Consider the following 20115-nt stretch of genomic DNA (forward strand, 5'->3'; position numbering starts at 1 on the left):
AAAGACTAGGATACTCAAGATGTACTAAACCTAAGTTCATGTGATTATACTATCACTATTGCTTAAGATTCTAAAGCCTAGAAGGAATTTCTCTATCTAGTTAACCTAATAATCACCGCACTACGTGAGTACTACCTTAGCTAAATGAGCGCACCCTAGATAATAGACTTCGCCGTTAAACGTGGACTAAGTGAATAACCTTCCGAGTCTTCGCACTAAGAGAATACCACCTCAGCTAATTGAACGCACCCTAGATAGGAGAATTTGCCACTATACGCGGTGGGGCGAATTGAACGTCTCGTAAGTACAGGAAGAAAACACAGACAGACTCGCAAGTAAACTACCTTCAGAATAGAAAGCTCTGAACCATTCCTTAGAAAGGCAGATGAAGTGGACATACTCGAATACTGTGCGGTAATGAAAAAAAAAAAAAACTGTTAAATACTAAATATAATGTCACGTCAAATTAAATTGCGTTCAAGGGCATAAACCTCGCACCACACGAGAATCTTGAAGTGTGCCCGCAACTGTGTTCGTGTAGTGAGCGCTTATGAACCAGGAATCAGGAACCCTTCTCCGAAAGTAACTAATCTCATCCTTGACAGCGGACGGGTAGGATTCCGCGGTGAGACAAGAAGTGTACACAGAAGCGGACGGAGTTTATCAACCTTTGATAAATATTCACATCGGACATAAAGACATTCCTACTGATGCTGGAACCGAACACTTGCAGATAAAGAACCTTAAACGAACGAAGCAGAGTTTTAGCCTCGGCCACGACTTCTGGAAGAAGAGAAATACTTATCATTTCCTGCCTAGGAAACTTCCTAGAAGCTTGGCCATTTTTTTTTTAATCTGCAGCTAAAGCCGAAAGGAAGAAATAAAACACCTAACCAATTATCTTAACATCAGAACTTCCGACAAATCTCACGAGAGAGCCCAAGGGAACGTAACAAGTCAAAGAAGATCTTACTATTAGAAATTTTCGGGAAGATCTAAAAATGTGCTGCAAAGTGCTGAGCGGTAGCCAGCAATAGCCAAAAATGGAAGAATCTTGACTTTCTGAAGGAATAAAAGAAAACCAGCTATTTCGGTTATGGCAGGCCTAAGGATGGAATGACCTTCCTTACGACACAGACTTCCCCATGTCAAGTTGACCTGGTAAAGCTTACGGGTTGATTTCTCAAGCTGAAAGAAACACTATCTAGACATAGCTTTTGAGTGTCTGGACTGTCTAGCTGTTTGCTCGGCAGTCGCCCGCAACTAGGTTCATCACGCAAGAGTTTGGATGATAATGGTGAAAATGCGGTTGTCTAAAAGATCTTCTGCATGAGGAGGAACATAGGAATTCCGGAACCACGGGCGTTAGAGCCAGCAAAGAGCTAGAATCATAGACGTCTTGACACTACCGCAATTCCTGATTACCTGATGAATGAGACCGAATGGCGGAAATTATACACCTCTAAGTTCTAATGATCTTGTTCCCCCTCCCACCCCCCGCCCCGAGTTCTCCAATATGACACGGCAGTTACAATGTCGCAAAGCAGACCCACTACTGTGTTGTACACTAGGACTGAGAAACACCTGAGGGCTTCCTTTATAGCCCTGAGGTTCCCTAAGGTTATGACTCCTCTCGTTCCCGATCCCTCCAGAGGCCCGAAGCCTGGGTTCCTCCAAGGTTGCTCCCCAACCTTGATATGAGGCATCTGAGTACAGATGAACGTTGGGAAGAGGGGAGACTATAGACCTTCCAGATGTCAGATGCCCTTCTTCTGACAATCACAGACGATCCGACAAGCAAGAATCGTTCCAGATTATACCTGCATTCTCGATGTGGAAGTCCCAGCGATTCCTGAGACATACCTGAAGAGAAAGCATGCGGAAACACAAGAACCTGGAATGAGACAGAGAGAGAGAGAGAGAGAGAGAGAGAGAGAGAGAGAGAGAGAGAGAGAGAGAGAGAGAGAGAGAGAGAGAGAGGAGGACATTCTCCCTAAGAGGCTTCTTCAAGTGGGTACCGGCTGTTCCCTGTTAGACAGGAACCTCTACTTCCACATTTGTACCTTCAACGATGCATAATTGCCGACACTGGAGACATGAGTTAGAGGCAACAAGTTCGTTATACTGGCCACATTCCTTGAACCCAAAGCAGCCTAACTAATCATAGCTTGCTGTGACGCTACTGCTGACGATGGCTACACGAAATAGACCATGGAGGAGATATCCTCCTCCCTAAAAGACTGTTGCAGAGCGCAAAAGGTGCCCTCAACAGAACCCTTTCCGAATGTCCAGATAGTGAGGTGGAAGCTTCAAAAGAAGCCCCTCCTCTTCTGCCAAAGAACGTTGTACGGTCAGGCGACATGTTAACCTGGTATGCCAGCCTTATTGACACCGAAGTGATGAGGTGTCAGGCAGTACCAGACCGGAGGGAGAATCATCTTGTTTGAGCAACTACTGGTTCTGTCGCATATAGCGACTCGAACATCGTTGGTTCGGTAGCGTAGGCTCCTCTGGAACCTTGGATTGAGGATAAGTGAGGAAGTCTACCATCCGCTTATACTCATTCTCATTGGCTGAAGGAGAACTAATATCCGGTGCCAGATCCTCTTCTCCAAATGAACAGTCCTTGTCGGACTGGTTCGACTGAGCCGGAGGATTGTCGGACTGGTCCGACCGAGCCGGAACAGGAAAGAGGCAGGCCGATCCCTAGCAAACGCCAAACTCGAAAACCCGGAACTTGCTACACCTGGATGCGTGAGAAGGACACCTGACGTATCAATCCCGAACATACTGGAGGCACCAAAGTATAGGTTGCGCAAACCCTGCACCACCCAACACGGATGACGCAACACCTGGGCGGACCACGCCCACTCCTGAGAGCAAAGAGGCCGCAACACCCGAACCACTCAAATCCGGATGTATCAAAACCGCATGAGAATGGGAATCCGGAACTGAAGACCCGGAATCAACCCCGAACCAACATGGATGCCTAGACGGAGGGACAGAGAAAACCTGCCGGAGAGTTGAGAAAGAAGAAGCCGAAGGAGGGAAGAAGGAAGAAGCCACACTCGGAGTAACCACCGGAGAGCCCAATGCCGACGCTGGACAGATGGAGAAGGTCCCAAGCGGACCAAAACTCAAAGGAGTATTGAATGGGAAGTTACGAGGTACTGAACCGAAGGTAACAGAAGAAGGTATTTACAAACTATCCTGGAGAATGGAAAGGCTGCGGAAACTATCGGTGCTGATACACTGAACGCTGGCACAGGCGAATCGCTGACTGCCGTAGCATCCACAAGAATCGCGGAGGATACATTACAGTTAGGAACCCATAAAGAATGAAATAAGGAGTTGCTGACACCTCCGCAAACACCTGAGAAGCAACTAGACCGGATGCCTGACAAACTACCGGATTTGCAAAAGGTGATAAGACAACGGATCCGTAAAAAGTACCTCTTCCCTTAACCCCGAAGAGAGGGAGGGGGCCGCTGAACTCTAAAATACAGGGTTGAAGCAAGAAAGCCTTGCTCTGCTGAGTTAAAAGCCAAGAAAACAGGATGTGCAACAAAGACCCCTGAGAGCCCTCCAAAGAGCAGACCGAAAAGAAGATTGAGAAGGGCGATAGAAGAAGGCTTAGAAGAAAAAGGGGAAAAATGGGAAATTTCCGTAGCGGCCGAAGAGGCCATAGATTTCAAAGAAAATAGACTGGTTCTGTTCCCCCCGCCCCGATAATCTTGATAGACATTATCAAATCAGAAATTTCTTTAAGACATGATCATGAATATTGGAAAAACTCGATCGCCAGAATTACCACCATCGCAAGACAAATGAAATTTTAAACCCCCAAAGGAAAAGGAACCTTCGAAGGAGGAGTATTCAAGGAAAAACAAAAATTCAGAACCAGATACATCAGAAACCAAATCTGAATGACCCTCAACGGATCTGGAAACCTTTGTTGCACAGAGCACGAAGCAGGAAATAAAACCGATGATTGATCTAAATGAGAGACCTAAACCCAAAGATGACCATGCTCAACTACTTTTCCTGAATACTTCCTAATTAGAATTCCTACCCTTCTGAGTGATTCCTAATTCTAAATCCAACCCAGAACTTACACTTTTAGAGGGTAGGGGGAAATCTGCTGCCAACACTGCCTGCTCTGCGCTGGGGGGGCCAGCAGATCCTACCTTCGAGGTTTGCGGTTCACCATGACCCCCGGCACCCGTTAGGGCTGGTTCTGGAACAGGCAGGGGGGCTGAAAAAGAATGATTAGTATCTACAACACTATTACTACTATCCTTATCTCTAGTTTCCGTTAATTTAGTCATAAAGCTAGACTAATAGACTAGACATATTCAGCTAGTAACTAGTCCTCTAACTTTTTGAATAATTCTTCCATCTGATCCACCGACCAAGACTCGCTGCCTATCTGACTGATACTACACTGTGTCTTCCTACATGAAAACACAAACAGAATGTCGATCATGTTTGAGGGTACTCACCCTACGCTTGCAGAACGTGTAGGGCCGATGAGCATCAGCATCTCCAGCAGAAGAAGGCTCTGTCGTCGAAGATGTAAACAAAGTGGAAGCATCGGCACTAGCACAAAAGCGACGTCTTCTTGTTTGACTTAACCAAACGAGTCCAAAGTCAAAATCGGGAGAGAAGTTCCAAATCCTATCAATAAAGAATCCATCCAGGAGAAAATGCGTTGAAAACGTCCAAATCGTGATCTGATGTCCAAATTCTTGAATGGGGTCGAGCTAAATGACCAAAAGTTCGCCTGATGTGGGACACACCCACACAGCATGACGAACAAAAAGCAACTGGGGTATCTCGGCCTCACTCGGCCGGGACTTGCAGCAGTGTTGCCAATGGGACTTCAGGTAACTCATTTGACTAGATTTTCCTGTAAGCGTTGGTAACGCTGACAGTTTATTACCCACTTAGTGGGTAAAAGCTATGGGGATGTAGTTCGGGCTGGTAGGTGACCAGGGCTAATTCAGGAATTCAGGTGTTCAGGAGTGTATTGCAATATCAATATCCAATATGTAAAATGTACCCCAGCATTACAGTATGCACAGAACGATGCGCAAAGTTATGTAGGTCAAAGAGAACTTGTGTCTCTGAATGTCAGGGGATACTTGAGAGTAACAGTTGTAGGCTGGTACTTAATTTTGCAACATGACTTGGAAATGATATTAGGGTGTTCTGGGATGATAGTTTGAGGTATATTTTTGTTTGAACTGTCACCTTTGGCGATGAGCTGTTAAAATAGGCAGTTATAAATGTTTTAGGGGTGTATATAGCCTACTTAAGAGTAACAGTAGTAGAGAGTACTGTAATGTAAGGTTACTTTGGGTGTTTTGGGATGATAGTTTGAGGTGTATTTTTTGTTTGAAATTATATTAAATTGTTTTATTATGATAATTTAAGGTACAGCATATTTTTGTTTGAAGTATCACATTAAGCAGTGAAATGTTAAAATAGGCAGTTATAAGCATTTTAGTTTAAGGGGTACAAGGTACAGTATTTGGCAGTTACAAGCATTTCTAGAAGGAATTTTTCATTTCCGTAGTGGGTTCTGGAACCTATCCCCATGTAAAAATGGGAGAGCACTCTACAGCAAATGCTTAATTATATGTGATCCAGTTATACATAACACCATATTATCCACAGATGCCTTATACAATAAGAAGAAAAAATAGTAAGGGTGAACTGAGTAGTAATTTCAAGAGGGATGAAAGTTTTCAAATTAGTTTCACTGATTGTTACAGCAGATACAATACATGAGTAGCTGTTAAGACCAGCAACACTGATGACAGTCTTGAAAGGTATGTGCAGCTACATTTCTTCAAATATGACACATTTTTATCAGAGGCATACAAACCAGAGCTTTTTATGGAGTATCTTTCAGAGCAAGTTGGAAATGGGTTAACTGGTGGTTAAGAAGAGTGAGTAAGGGAATTCGCTCACTAACATGCCATCACCAAGCATGTATAGCATCACTGATTCAAAAAGGGCTTGGATGAACCCAAAGTTTCAGAAACAATACAAGGCTAATAATCCAACGGGTTTTGTTTTATTGTCAGCCCCTCTCTCCCCTTGCTAGAGAGAGGGGAAGGGCTTGCATCTATTAATCTACAGATTATAGACGGGGTACAGTACTCAGTTATGTAGCTCACATGCATTGCACACCTGTCCAGCACGACAGTTTGCCAACCGTCCTTCTGAACTACAGGCAAGGAAGGGTATAAAAAGAGAAAGGGAGAAGGCCATCACTCACTCACTCTCTCTCTTTGCAACTGAACACCTTAGGTGAGATGCTACCTGTCCCTCTAGGGGAGCTAGGTGAGCTACACAACTTGTTTAGCAACCACCAAATGACCCAAGAAAAAAGTGTCCATGGACCCATGGGCAAGGTCCCAACGGTAGAAAGATGTGAATATGGTATTTTTATAATAAAATAAGGTTTCACACATACTTACCGAACAATTACATAGCTATATGCGTCTTACCTTAACGGCAGTCGAAATCCCAAATTTCTCGGCGCTAACAGCGTTGCTGACATGTAGGTGACACGACCCCGCCCACTATTGGGGATTCCCGGTACTACTGTGCTTTACATGACAATTCGTTGAGCCACCCCGTCCAACTGTGGGGAGGAGGGAGGGCTTTAATCATGTAATTGTTCGGTAAGCATGTGTGAAACCTTATTTTATTATAAAAATGATATTTTCATAATAAAATAAATTTTTGAACAAACTTACCTGGTAGTTATATATATAGCTTAAGTCCCTGACGTCACGGCAGAATTTCAAAACTCGCGGCAATCACCGACAGGTAGGTCAGGTGGTCCACCCGTGCACCCTCTATCCAGGTATCTGGAACCACATCAGGTATTCCTCAGATCTTCCATGCCTCTTGTCTCTAGAGAGAGGAGGGTGGGAATTAAATTATATATAACTACCAGGTAAGTATGTTCAAAAATTTATTTTATTATGAAAATATAATTTTTAAACATCTGACTTAACTGGTAGTTATATATATAGCTGATTGACACCTTTGGTGGAGGGTCAGAGACAGCCAGCATCGTTGGAATTGACAAAATTAAAATTGTAAAACCAACTCAAGGTTCCTACCTGTTAAGGAAGCAGATTTCAAAGTTTTCCTGCCTCATTCTGTCTGCATTCCTTAAGAGATCCAGCGATCCGCCCAGGGGGCTGAAAATCTCTAGGGGCTGTCAACCGGTGTATAACCTCTATGTGACTAGACCTCCTTGAAAAAGAAATACCCTTGTTCCGGGCGCTAGTAAGGAACAAAAAAGACCACCTGACCAACAAACACAACAAACTAACAAAAAACAACACATATGCTAATGATTGCGGAAGACTGCGTCCAGCCTTCGCAAACAACCATAATAAAATTCCTTCATTTCAAGAAAAGGAAAAAGGGTATAGGTTTAAGGTATAGCAGGGGTAGATCCTTCACCCACTACTGAATTAGCCGCTACAAATGGGCCGAGAGTGTAGCGGTATTCATATACAGTCTGAACCTGTTTGAGGTAATGCGCAGCGAACACTGACTTGCTTCTCCAGAAAGTCGCGTCTAAAATACTTTGCAAGGATCTATTCTGTTTAAAAGCCACAGAGGTTGTTACTGCCCTAACCTCGTGCATCTTAACTTTAAGAATCTGTAGATTAGTTTCATTAAATTCAAAATAAGCCTCTCTTATCAAAAGCCTGATAAAGTAAGATAACGCATTCTTAGACATGGGTAACGAGGGTTTCTTGACTGAACACCACAGTGCTTCTGACTTACCTCGTAAGCCCTTCCATATGCTAAGAGAAAATATAGGGACTATAATATAGACCCTATATTAAAATCCTATGCTTAGAACATATATAGGCCCTATAAATTTAGGGTTCCCTATAATTTAAGGGGTGGTTCCAATACTATTTAGAGGGTGGTCCAGACATGCCTTGCAAACCCTATAAGTAAATAGTAGTCATGACATCAACTCTTTGCTGGTGGAAAACTCTGATATTATCAAAAGACATCTTACAAAAATAATTACATATACAAAGAAAGAAAAGCTATTGTACAGGCGGACAAAACTCCATATTTTATGAACTTGGTGATGTTCCTCTCCGGATTTCAAGTATAACAACATCAACAAGCTTTCTGCAAAGTTTGACAGGTGAGAATTCCTTTGATTATTTTTCGAGCATTGTAGTACACTGATGTTAACTCGTGCAATATTTTCAAGGCATCATACTAGATTGTTCTGTGTGGTGTGAAACAAAGATAAAATAGTAGTTGCAAGTAAACTTGCAATTTGAATTGTAAATTAATTACATTCCTCAATAGATGTGATAGCTCATGCATGGAAATGGTGTTGGTTTTTAACTGATGTTAAAGGTTCTGTCTTACATTACTTGTATATTTTATATATTTCAGCATGTACCGACAATTTTGTCATATCCGAAATCTTCAGCGCTATCAGCATGGCCACATACGAAGGGTTGTGACAGACAGAAGCAACCCATTCCATGCCATGACGGAGGAAGAATTTCTGATGAGGTTTCGATTAAGTAAAGAATGCACCCTTTCATTGATTGCACGGATAGAACATCGGCTGCCCCACGCTCTTACCAACAGAGGTAGGCATGAGCCGTTATCACATTGTTTTTATAAGTTATTTTATTGGTTTCTGATGAATGTGTTATTTGAAAGGTTATATGATGCTGCCTAGAGATAATATGATTAATACAGTAAAGGATTATACAATTTTTTATGTGAAAAAAAAACATGAGAATGATGCCTGTACATGGTCTGAGTGAAGTATGTCATGATTTTTCTTTTTCCACAGGCTGCCCTGTGCCTTCGCACCTGCAGGTCCTAATTGGATTGAGATACATTGCCACTGGAAACGACCAACTTGGTATCTCAGATTGGTGTGAAGTATCACAGCCTTTTGTCAGTAGATGTGTTGCCCAGGTAGCCTATGCGATTGGAAGTTTGTGTGCAGAATTCATCAAGTTTCCAGACCAAGATAATCTTACTAGGACCAAGCATGAATTTATGACTATAGCTGGAATGCCAGGTGTAATTGGGTGCATTGACTGCACTCATATTGCAATTGAGATGCCAAGTCACCCATGTCCTGGAAGTTTTCCGCAACAGGAAAGGTTATTTTTCATTTAATGTACAAGCAGTTTGTGGTCCTCAGTTGCAACTGTACAACATTGTAGCTCGGTGGCCTGGCAGTGCACATGACAGCAATATTTTTTAAAATAGTCGACTCTGTCAGGAACTCGAAGATGGTATTCTGCCTGGACACTTGTTGGGCGACAGTGGCTATCCATGTCGTGAATATTTGTTGACTCCTCTGACAGCTCCTCATGGCCATGGAGAGAACCGCTATAATGCTTCTCACATAAGAATGCGAAACACTGTTGAGAGAGCATTTGGCTTATTAAAAGAAGATTTGCATGCCTTGGAAAGAAAATGAGGACTTCTATGAGAAACACCAAACACATAATTGTTGCTGCTGCAGTTTCTCCACAATTTGGCCATCGCCTACAATGTACCTGAGCCAGATAATGCAATTCATGAACTTCATAATCCACATGACCCAGAAGCCCAAGGAAACATAGAAGATGAACTGAGGCAGCAACCTCAAGCAATGAGAAATATCCAAGGAGTCTTGAAAAGACAGCAAATCATAAGAGAATATTTTGCTTAGGAAAAATCACCACCACTAGGCTTGAAATTACCAAAAAAAAAAAAAAAAAAAAAAAAAAATTAAAGTATAAAAAACAAATCCTAACACAAACTTTGTATTGTTTTTTGGTCACCTTACTGTATATACAGCACAGGTTTGGTAAATAAAGCAGAAACAGTTATTTGTAATTTTAATTTCCACAAAAATATACATATAGTAGCCAAAATATATTGCAGACTAGAGTAAAATGCACAAGTTCATCTTTGTAGTAATACGAGTATATATATGTATATGTGTCTCCTGAAGAAAAAGAAAAGTAATAATGGCAGGTCATCGTGCAGTAAACACATTAATTAAATGCCAGTGATTAAACAATCTTTCTAAAATAATAATAATGCTTTACTTTATTCATCAAGTCCATTCTCTTGCAGACATTAACACAAAACACCATTTCATCACAGCTAAAATATATATAATGATGTTGCACTGAAAAAAAATTGGTGACATTAGATCAATTTAAGGCATCAAGTTTATCACACATTTTTCTAGTTACTTGCCCTAGTTCCCCTGTAACTTCCAACAGTTTCTTGCCTACATCAACCCAAATTTGATGAGCCTGAGGAAGAAGGTTTGCATCCTCCTCTTCTCGTTTATATTTTTTTAGTTCTTCTTTTTAATTTCAATATCTAGCCTGAGGCTTTCCATGGTCATCTGATGTTCCTTTCGCTGCATCTCAAGAGATGCCCCCTCTTGAAGCTAGGTTCTTGAGTGAACTTAGCGGTTGTCGGCGTTTCGGGCTGAGGTGGAATTTGATTGGTCAGGTGTTGGTGTGCATTGTGATGTGATGTCTGTGGTATTTAACTGTATAGAGGTGGGTGTGTCTCTTGAAGTATTAGCTTTCTGTGAGGAGAGACTTTGCCAGCTGGTGTGCTTTGTGCTGTGTTGAATTCTCTGAGAGTTTGGGAGGTGTTTCAATGGAGTCCACAGAGTTGTTTGTGTGCTTACCCATTATTTGAGTATCAAATGTTATCTCACACTCATGCCCATCATTTCTTATTCCAATCACAGTATGTGGTTGACCTGAAATGACAAAAAAAAAAAAAAAAATTATAATACTGATATGATTATACTGGAAAAATTACTTTTGCAAACTGTAGGGCTACTAATTCATCCTAATTCTATAAAACATTCCTTAAAAGTAGAGTGAATATTAAAGTTATGAATCATTTACCTATTCCTAATACTAATTACACATTCGTGGGTCATACCATGTTAAACATATATACTTGTGCAGTAAGTTAACAATTCAGAAAATAGGTTAGGTTACAGTGAAATTTGAGAAAATTCCCTATGTGACAAGAAGAGAGGAGTTGCCTAGACCTGGTTAGCTGGGGGCTGTCACCCCAGGCCCCCTTTCTATTCAACAGAGTTCCACCTTTATATCCTTACATTTTAGGCCAAAATAAACAACTTTTCTTCTATAATTTCAACTACATTGACTGCGTTCTTGTTCGACTTGCAAGAATATTACCAAATAGGAGCTAATTTTACTTTTTTACAAATTGATAGGTGGGGATATGTAAAAACAAGTGATTTCCTCTCAATTTTATAGGTAAAAATGAATAAAGTATTTGAAAGAAAATCAATAATATATGCAAAGCATTCTAGCAGAGCTCTCTGTAGAATGATCAAAGTAGGACTTACCAGTACTCTGAACTGCATCACAGTCCAGTTCATTCTCCTCACCATCAAGGTCATCTCCAATGATAGAAAGAATTTTTGCCGTCTCTTCATCTTCAGGCTTTGGAGGAGCACCCCCACCTGTCCTCATAGTCTCCCGCTTATGGACAGCATGCTGTTTCTTTGCTCTAAACAATTAGGCTAACCAGTATATAGCCTGAAATTAAGACCAGAAAATTAGGCTAACCTGTATGTACCTGAAATTTAGACAAGTACACACTTTGGGTAGTTTACAGTTTCATTAGGCAGTCTGTGCAATTCCTTCTACAAGGACCAATCCCTTCACCAAGGTTAGTAGTTCTGTGACCCCTGGCATTATAGGAAAGGTTAGGTGTAGTTATGTTCACAGAAAGGAGGTGTCTAGGTGGGGCAAAGTGCCTCCGGCCAGGTTAGAGCATGACGCCCATGTTAGGTTAGGTAGGTGAGATATGGTTAGGTCAGACTGTTTGTATTTGTCCGCCATCTGTACCAGCCAGGAAACTGGCAGACCATATCCTTGCCCAACAAAACTGTAAGCACTCCCAAAGTAGACTCATTCTTAAGTGAGGATTATTTTATTATTTTCCTGCTTTGTCTCCCCCATCCAAAACCCAGGTCCTCACCTATGGGCCCCCCAGATTCTTAGGTGGTTGTAGATTTTTTTTATATTATGATGATATTAAATGTACATATTAGGGTGTCTTTTATTATTTTAGCTACATGGAACACCAAATACTGATGTGGACCTGTTGTAAAGAATTACCAGTCAACCTAACTGAGGCTTAGCATGTATAGTATATGAACCTGATAAACTAAGGTACATCACTGATAAACATTCCTTTAGCGGCAATAAGAATTTATTTGTACCAAATAAAGGTTAGCCTGAAATTGCTGCTCCCCATTCTGAAAAGTATGTTGTTCCTTACATATAGCCTATATAAAACTAGCCCTCACCAATCCATAAGCTGATGCTTGGTTATGCATGCAGGAAGCGAGTCAAAAGTATATACTTCAATATGGTTTTGAATACTTACTTTCCTTTGCATTCTCCCAGACTTTCTTCAGCTGTTGCTGGCTTCTTGGTGGTCCATAACCAGCTGCATTAAATAAGTTGGTGACTTCTTCCCATGTTGCTTTTTTCTTGTGAATGATGCGGAAGTCATGGCTCTTGTTGAACAAAATGTCACTTCTTTCCTCAATCAAACTCACCAGCATTGTTTTCTCGTTTGCAGTAATATACCTTGCCCTTAGACCACTGTTTTCCGCCATACCGACTGTCTATACGTACTCTATATCTCGTTGAAAAACCAAAAACGTGCGAGACGCTTGTAAACAAATGATTCCCCGGCATACCAACTGTTTAGAGGACAACACACACCCTCTCAGCAGGGGTACCAATCACACCCTCAACTGTAAGATGCTTTAAGCATAACACCGAAAAATATAGGGCTTCCCTACACTTTCCTTAGGGCGTAAAGAAGGCCCTATAATTGGAGGCCCTATATTTTCTCTTAGCATACGGCCGTTATAGTCCTCTCCAGGTATGTCTTCAGAGCTCTTACTGGGCATAGGAGTCTCTCTGTTTCTTTACCTGTAATATCCGACAGGTTTGGGATCTCGAACGTTTTGGGCCAGGGTCGAGAGGGAATCTCGTTCTTAGCGAGAAACCCAAGTTGCAAAGAACAAATCGCATTGCCTTGTCTAAAGCCCACAGACTTGCTGAAGGCATGAACCTCACTTACCCTTTTAGCTGTGGCCAAACTGATCAGAAATAGAGTTTTTAGGGTAAGATCCTTAAAAGATGCCTTATATAAGGGCTCGAATCTATTTCCCATGAGGAAGTTCAAAACAACATCTAAGTCCCAAGCTGGTGAAACCGGCCTTTCTCTTTGATGGTCTTGAAGGATCTGATAATGTCCTGGAGATCCTTATTGTTGGAAAGGTCTAAGTTTCTGTGTCTACACACAGCAGATAACATACTTCTATATCCCTTAATAGTGGAAATAGAAAAATTAAGCTCCCTTTTAAGGAAGAGAAGGAAGTCTGCTATTTGAGTCACAGAGGTACTGGAAGAGGAAACCGAATTTTTTCTGCACCATCCTCTAAATACTTCCCACTTGGATTGATAAACCTTGATAGTTGAGGACCTCCTTGCTCTTGCAATTGCGTCAGCTGCCGCCTTCGAAAAGCCTTTAGCTCTTGCAAGTTTCTTGATAGTCTGAAGGCAGTCATCTGTAGAACTTGGAGGTTTTGGTGATATCTTTCCAAGTGGGGTTGTTTGAGTAGATCTACTCTGAAAGGCAGTCTTCTCGGGGTGTCCACCATCCATTCCAGTACCTCTGTGAACCATTCCTTTGTAGGCCAGTAAGGAACTACTAGTGTCATCCTGGTCCCTTCGTGAGTTACGAACTTCTGCAAAACTCTGTGAATGACTTTGAACGGGGGGAACGCATACACGTCCAAGTTGGACCAATCCAGCAGGAAAGCGTCTATGTGAACCGCTTCGGGATCTGGAATGGGAGAACAGTAAGCTTCCAACTTTCTCGTTTGAGCTGTGGCGAAGAGGTCTATGCAAGGTCGGCCCCAAATAGGCCACAGGTTCTTGCAGACGTCCTGGTGAAGCATCCACTCTGTCGACAGAACTTGATTCCTTCTGCTCAACATGTCTGCCCTCACATTCTTTTCGCCTTGAATAAAGCGGGTAACCAGAGTAACATCTTTCTCCTTCGCCCAAAGAAGGAGTTTTTTGGCGGTCTCGTAGAGAGAGTATGAGTGAGTGCCTCCTTGATTCTTGATGTAGGCCAACGCCGTCGTGTTGTCGGAGTTGACCTGAACTACTTTTTTCTCTACTAGGTATTCGAATTTTATCAGAGCCAGAAGGATAGCAGTCAGTTCCTTCTGGTTGATGTGCCACTCTAACTGATCTCTGGTCCACGAGCCCGAGACTTCCATCTTTCCTAGTGTTGCTCCCCACGCCGAGTCCGACGCGTCGGAGAACAACACTAGGTCTGGGTTCCTCTGATACAAGGAAAGTCCCTCTTGAAGCTTTAGGGGATCGTTCCACCATTCCAGGTAATGTCTTATTGGTTGTGAAATGGGAATACACTTTGTTTCTAGTTCCTTTTCTTTGTCCCAGTTCCGATTCAGATGGAACTGTAACGGACGAAGGTTCAGTCTTCCCAAGGAGACGAACTGCTCTAGCGAGGAAAGGGTCCCCAGCAGACTCATCCATTCCCTCACCGAGCAAGTTCGTCTCCTTAGGAATTTCTGAAGTTTTCCTAAAGCTTGTTCCGTCCTTGATAATGACGGAAAAACCCGAAAAGCTTGACTCTGAATCCTCATCCCAAGGTACTGAATCTCTTGGGATGGGATCAGCTGAGACTTCTTTTTGTTTATAAGGAGTCCTAGATTCTCCGATAATTGAAGAGTCGTCCGAAGATCCTCCAGGCAGCGAGCGTAGGAAGGAGCCCTGAGGAGCCAGTCGTCCAGGTATAGGGAGACTCTGATGCCTCTTGTGTGAAGCATTCCAGCTACGTTTTTCATTAGTCTCGTGAAAATCTGCGGGGCGGTGCTTAGGCCGAAACATAGGGCTCGAAATTGGAAGGTTTCTCCCCCGTGCATAAACCTCAGGTATTTTCTGGAGCTGGGGTGAATGGGAATATGGAAATACGCATCTTGAAGATCCATAGACACCATCCAGTCGTGTTGTCTGACTGCTGCTAGAACGGATTTTGTTGTTTCCATCGTGAAGCTTGTCTTCTGGACAAACACGTTGAGAGCGCTCACGTCTAGCACCGGTCTCCATCCCCCCGAACTTTTGGGAACCAGGAACAAACGATTGTAAAAACCTGGAGATTCCGTATCCAGAACTTTTTCTATAGCCTGTTTTTGCAGTAGTAGAACAAACTGCTGCTGCAGAGCCTCCGCTTTGATTTTCGTTCGGTAATTGGCCGAAAGGTCTACCGGCCTTGTAGCTAAAGGTGGCTTCCTGAGGAGAGGAATCTTGTACCCCTCCTTGATTAATTGAACGGACCATTCCATTCAGAAGTGTGTTAGTCTGGCTCCAACCGCTGTCTGAAGGAGACCCTCTTCAGACTCTGCTTCTCCCTTGTCTATGGTTTCTTCTTGTAGATCTTTTGATCGTAGATCTTGAGTTCCCTCTATTGAGAGTTCTTCCTCGAAAGGGCTGAAATGCAGGAGCTTCTCCTCTACTTTTCTGAGAAGTGAAGCTAGAAGGTAGAACTTTCTTAGCAGTTTTGGTGATTAGGTCTTGTGTTGCTTTTTGAGCAAAAAAGATGTGTCGAGAGAGGGGCATAAAGAAGTTCCGCCTTTTGGATGGGTGTAACTCCATTGGCAAGGAAAGAGCAGAGATGTGCCCTTTTCTTCAAGACTCCCGCAGAGAAGAGAGCTGCCAGTTCGTTGGCTCCATCTCTGAGGGCCTTGTCCATGCAAGACATGACATGAATAAGATCTTTGGTGTCTGCATCTAATAAAGTCTCAGTCTTTTTCCCCAAAGCTCCCAGAGTCCAGTCCAGGAAGTTGAAGACTTCGAAAGCTCTGAAAATTCCTTTTAGGAGGTGATCCATCTCCGAAGGAGACCAGAAGACCTTGGATTTACCCATAGCTATTCTGCGAGATGCGTCGACCAGAGAGGAGAAGTCCCCCTGGGAAGAGGCAGGAACTCCCAGGCCAGGAGCTTCTCCTGTCTCGTACCAAATACTAGACCTCGAAGCAAGTCTAGCTGGAGGAAAAGAGAACTCCGTATGTCCTTGATCCTTTTTAGAGTTCATCCACTCTTCCATAACTCTCAATGCTCGCTTGGAGGAATGAGACATTATCATTTTAGTGAAAATAGTCTTCTTTGGAGTTTTCCTGAGGGTGAATTCCGAGGGAGGAGAACGGGGGGCGGCTGGCACGAAGTTGTCCAGAAAAAGCTCCGTAAACACTTTCATCAACTTCTTCAAGTCTGAGGAAGGAAGTTGAGATTCTTGTTCCTCTTCGTCGGAAACTTTCTCGAGGAGAACATCTGGAGAGGGAGGGAGATCGTCGTTGCCTTCCGCTTCCTCCGAATGCCGTGCGGAAACCGAAGTAGCGGCGTCCTGTTTACTAGTTGCTGCTTCCAAAACACGAGCATCCTCGATCAGAACGTCTTGTAGACTACAGTCCTGACACTTGGTATCCTGCCCCTCGAGTAGGACGCCTTGACGAGGTGAGGGGCTAAGGGACCCTGGCCTTTGGGCCCGGGTCCTGACGAATCATCCTACATAGTTTTTGGTTTAAATGGCGTGGACATTTCCACATTCGCAAAATTTTACTGCTTAGGTGAGTCTGAGAAGGGATCGTTTTTTGGAAGGGGTTCGCATTCGAAGCTAATTGTGGGAGTTGTGGTGGTTGAGTCGCCACCCGAGATAGTTTGGACCTAAGAGATGGTGATGGGATTTTTCCCACTGCTATCTTGAGGGCGGAACCATCTCTGGGGATCAGCCCATCGGAATCCAGGGGGGGCTGGTTTTGGAGGTGGGACTCTGGCTTTTGTCCGGAAGCCCACGAGCATGGTTGGAGTGGGGAGTCAGTCCCCATTAGTGGGGGCAGAACTCCCAGCAGGCGGATTGGCTTATACCTGGGCCACTGCAAGCGTACTGGTGCTATCCTGAAAGGGTAGGGTATGGGGTGGACTGTTGGGAGTCAACTCTCACTTGTGCCATTGGTGGAGAATGCGAATACCTGACTGATCTACGATACTTTCTTGATATGACCAAGCAGTTTTGGGTGGGTGGATGAACCAGTTTGTGTGTGGTGGTCTGATGTGTGCATGCTTGGCAGCTTGGGGTCTCTTCGTGGGCTTTGGGAGTGTGTTGGGGTGGGGAAGCTGAGCAGTGGAGCTGCCCAGTTTGTCCTTTTTGATATGCTGTCGGGGTCTGTGCGGGGGCTCTTGGGTGTCGGGTGTGCACTTTTGGACCTTTTGCATGTGGACTGGTTTAAACTTATGGATTTGGCTTCTAGTTCTCCCTCCCCTGGATCCGATGACTTAACGGCACTGGCAACGACTTCTGGCATGAACATGGATACGGGCTTGGCTGTTGGACAGAACCAAACACTGAGACACCAGGGTGTTAATAAATCTGGTGGATTTGATTCAAATAATAGGGTCCTTTATTGCACTAATGTAAACTTATCATTAGATTACGAATGTTTATACAGTGTAGTGAAGCAATTCGGCAAAAGTGGAAAGAATTAAATTAGTTCTAGAAAAAGATAAGCAGTCATTTTGTGCTTTTATCAAATTTTCCTCTCCCTTGAAGCTAGTGAGGCACAACAGAGACTCCATGGCCACATTCTAAATGACTCAGTTGTCAGCACGAAAGTGTTTTCAGTGAAAACTTGAATGATGAGCCATTTGACTTTGTTCCAAAGGCTGAAGAACATGGACCAGTCCCATGTACCAGAGCTCTTCCTCCCCCTCTATGGCATGTTGCTATCTACAAGGAGGGAGGGAAAAATTTGATAAAAGCTGCTGACTGCATTGAGAGCAAGGTTGGTTCCATTCCCATTGGAAATTTGAAACGGTATGGAAAGAATCTTCTAATAAAAGCTGAAATGAGACTCAAGCAGTTCTGTTAGCTAACTTTAAACCTCCTGAAAGTGGAAATATTGAATCTATTTCATCTCACAGATTCTTTAATACACTGAAAGGAGTAGTTTACTCAAAAGATCTGCATGTTTTTTAAAGAGGAGGAGATTCTCCATCGATGCCCTCCTTGTGTATCTCATGTAAAAAAACTGGGTGGTGATGCAGCTATCCTTTTAACCTTCTCCTCCAATTACCTACCTGATACCATCATTGTTGGCCATGAGAGGATGCAGGTTAAAAAATATAAAAGAAGTCCTAGACAGTGTCGCAAATGCTTTGAATATGGCCACATTCAAAACTCTTGCGATAACAATAAAAGATGTCCTGTGTGCTCTGCAGAGCACGATAATTTTGATGATTGCAAAGCAGCCCGATACTGTTTTCTTTGCAAGGGTGATCACACACCAAACTCTAGGGCTTGTCCCAGATATAAATTTGAACAAGACGTGTTGGCAGTGGCAGATAATGAACATATTAGCATTAGTGAAGCAAAGCGCACGGTAATGGGGGCAAACAAAAGTGCCAACACTACGTATGCTTCTGTAATAAAACTTATGAAAACTTCCAACAATGTAAGGCCACCAATAACTGTGTCTGATGGAAGATATCACAAACCTGGTATTTCTCGAACCATAAATAATAATGAAAATCTCCAAACTGGTGAGAAACTTTCGTCGGCAAGTGCTTTGAAGTCCAGTAGCAAAATTGTACTTCCAAAAGCACAGAAAATTTATCTTCCACCACATCCACAGCTGTCGATTCATCTCCAAAAATAAGGGTGCCAAAATCGGCCAATAATTCAGGAAAATATTCTGAAAATACTTCAAACCAAAATAAGCTAAAGGAACAATCCCAATTAGATAGAGCTAGTTCAGAGCCATCAATCGCCACAGCCACAAACAAAAATAATAATAAAACTACGGTTGCAACTACCAAGAAACGCACAAGAAATAGTTCCCCAAATAATGATAATTTTATAATAAAAACTTCAAATGGGTTCAGTGTTTTGAAGACATCTCTCCTCCTAGAAAGGTGGTTCCAAAAGTAGTTTCAGAACAAAAACATCTGAGTTCAATTCAGTCTTGCCGCCCTAAGACAAATAGGATTAGTGGTGCACAGAACCACAGCAATAATTCTGAACATCAGGTTCATAATAAAAAATATGAAGATCAACCAAAGACCCTGAACACCAATTCAGATGAAAAGGGATTAAGAAAACAATCTCTTATAAAGGAGAATTTCCCACTCCACCTTTAGGAACAGTACTTCCTCCAAGGAGTGGGAAGTAGCACATTTTACCACCTTAGCATTCTTGCTCGATATTCTTCAGTGGAACTGTAAAGGTCTCAGAGCCCGTACAGAAGACCTTAAAGTTTTAATGCATGAAGTTAATCCAGGATTATATGCCTACAGGAAACAATGTTAGGCAACTCTGTTTATAATCCTGGACTAAATTATTCAATATTTAAATCATATCCCCAATTGGTGATCGTGCCCATGGAGGTGCTGCAATTATTATTAATAAATCTCTACAGCACTCCACAATACAATTAAATACAACACTACAAGCTATCGCTATTTCAGTCATTTTGGAAAAGAGGATAACAATCTGCTCCTTATACCTTCCACCAGACCTTGATTTTTAACATTGGAGATATTCAGTCGTTAATTGACCAACTTCCAGCTCCTTTACTTTTGCTAGGTGATTTTAATGCCCACAATCCCCTTTGGGAAGTCGGTTTTTTAGATAGTAAAGGGAAATTAATCGAAGACCTTATTGACAGGAATGATGTTACCCTGTATAATAATGGGTCAATGACTTTCCACAACATTCACGATAATCATTTCTCTGCACTGGACCTTAGTATTTCTTCAACTAGTATCCACCTTGATTTTAATTGGTCTGTTAATGAAGATTTAAATGGAAGTGATCACTACCCGATCCATTTGAAATATGCTCTGAATGCTCCATCTGAAGTTTTACCTAAGTGGAAGGTAGAGGACGCAGACTGGGATAAATTTAGTAAGGGTGTCAATC

The 20115-nt window shown here is 42.6% G+C and overlaps 2 protein-coding genes and 1 pseudogene across 4 annotated transcripts in view; 2 read left to right on the forward strand and 1 right to left on the reverse strand.

The window, feature by feature from the left end:
• Positions 1–20115, forward strand: part of LOC136838137 (zinc finger protein 208-like) — a 207667-nt pseudogene that overhangs the window by 137376 nt on the left and 50176 nt on the right.
• Positions 1–20115, forward strand: part of LOC136838173 (zinc finger protein 569-like) — a 160768-nt gene that overhangs the window by 37477 nt on the left and 103176 nt on the right. The gene's annotated exons all lie outside the window — the stretch shown is intronic.
• Positions 9905–20115, reverse strand: part of LOC136838191 (uncharacterized) — a 217875-nt gene continuing 207664 nt past the window's right edge. Inside the window, exons 4-5 of the mRNA XM_067103073.1 lie at positions 11432–11624; positions 9905–10807 (exon numbers count right to left, since the gene is read on the reverse strand). Coding sequence (XP_066959174.1) covers positions 10620–10807; positions 11432–11558 — 315 coding nt within the window. The 5' untranslated portion in view covers positions 11559–11624 and the 3' untranslated portion in view covers positions 9905–10619. The remainder of the gene's footprint in view (positions 10808–11431; positions 11625–20115) is intronic.

The sequence above is a fragment of the Macrobrachium rosenbergii genome, unplaced genomic scaffold, assembly GCF_040412425.1.
Source record: "Macrobrachium rosenbergii isolate ZJJX-2024 unplaced genomic scaffold, ASM4041242v1 171, whole genome shotgun sequence".
NCBI classification, from domain to species: Eukaryota; Metazoa; Arthropoda; class Malacostraca; order Decapoda; family Palaemonidae; genus Macrobrachium; species Macrobrachium rosenbergii.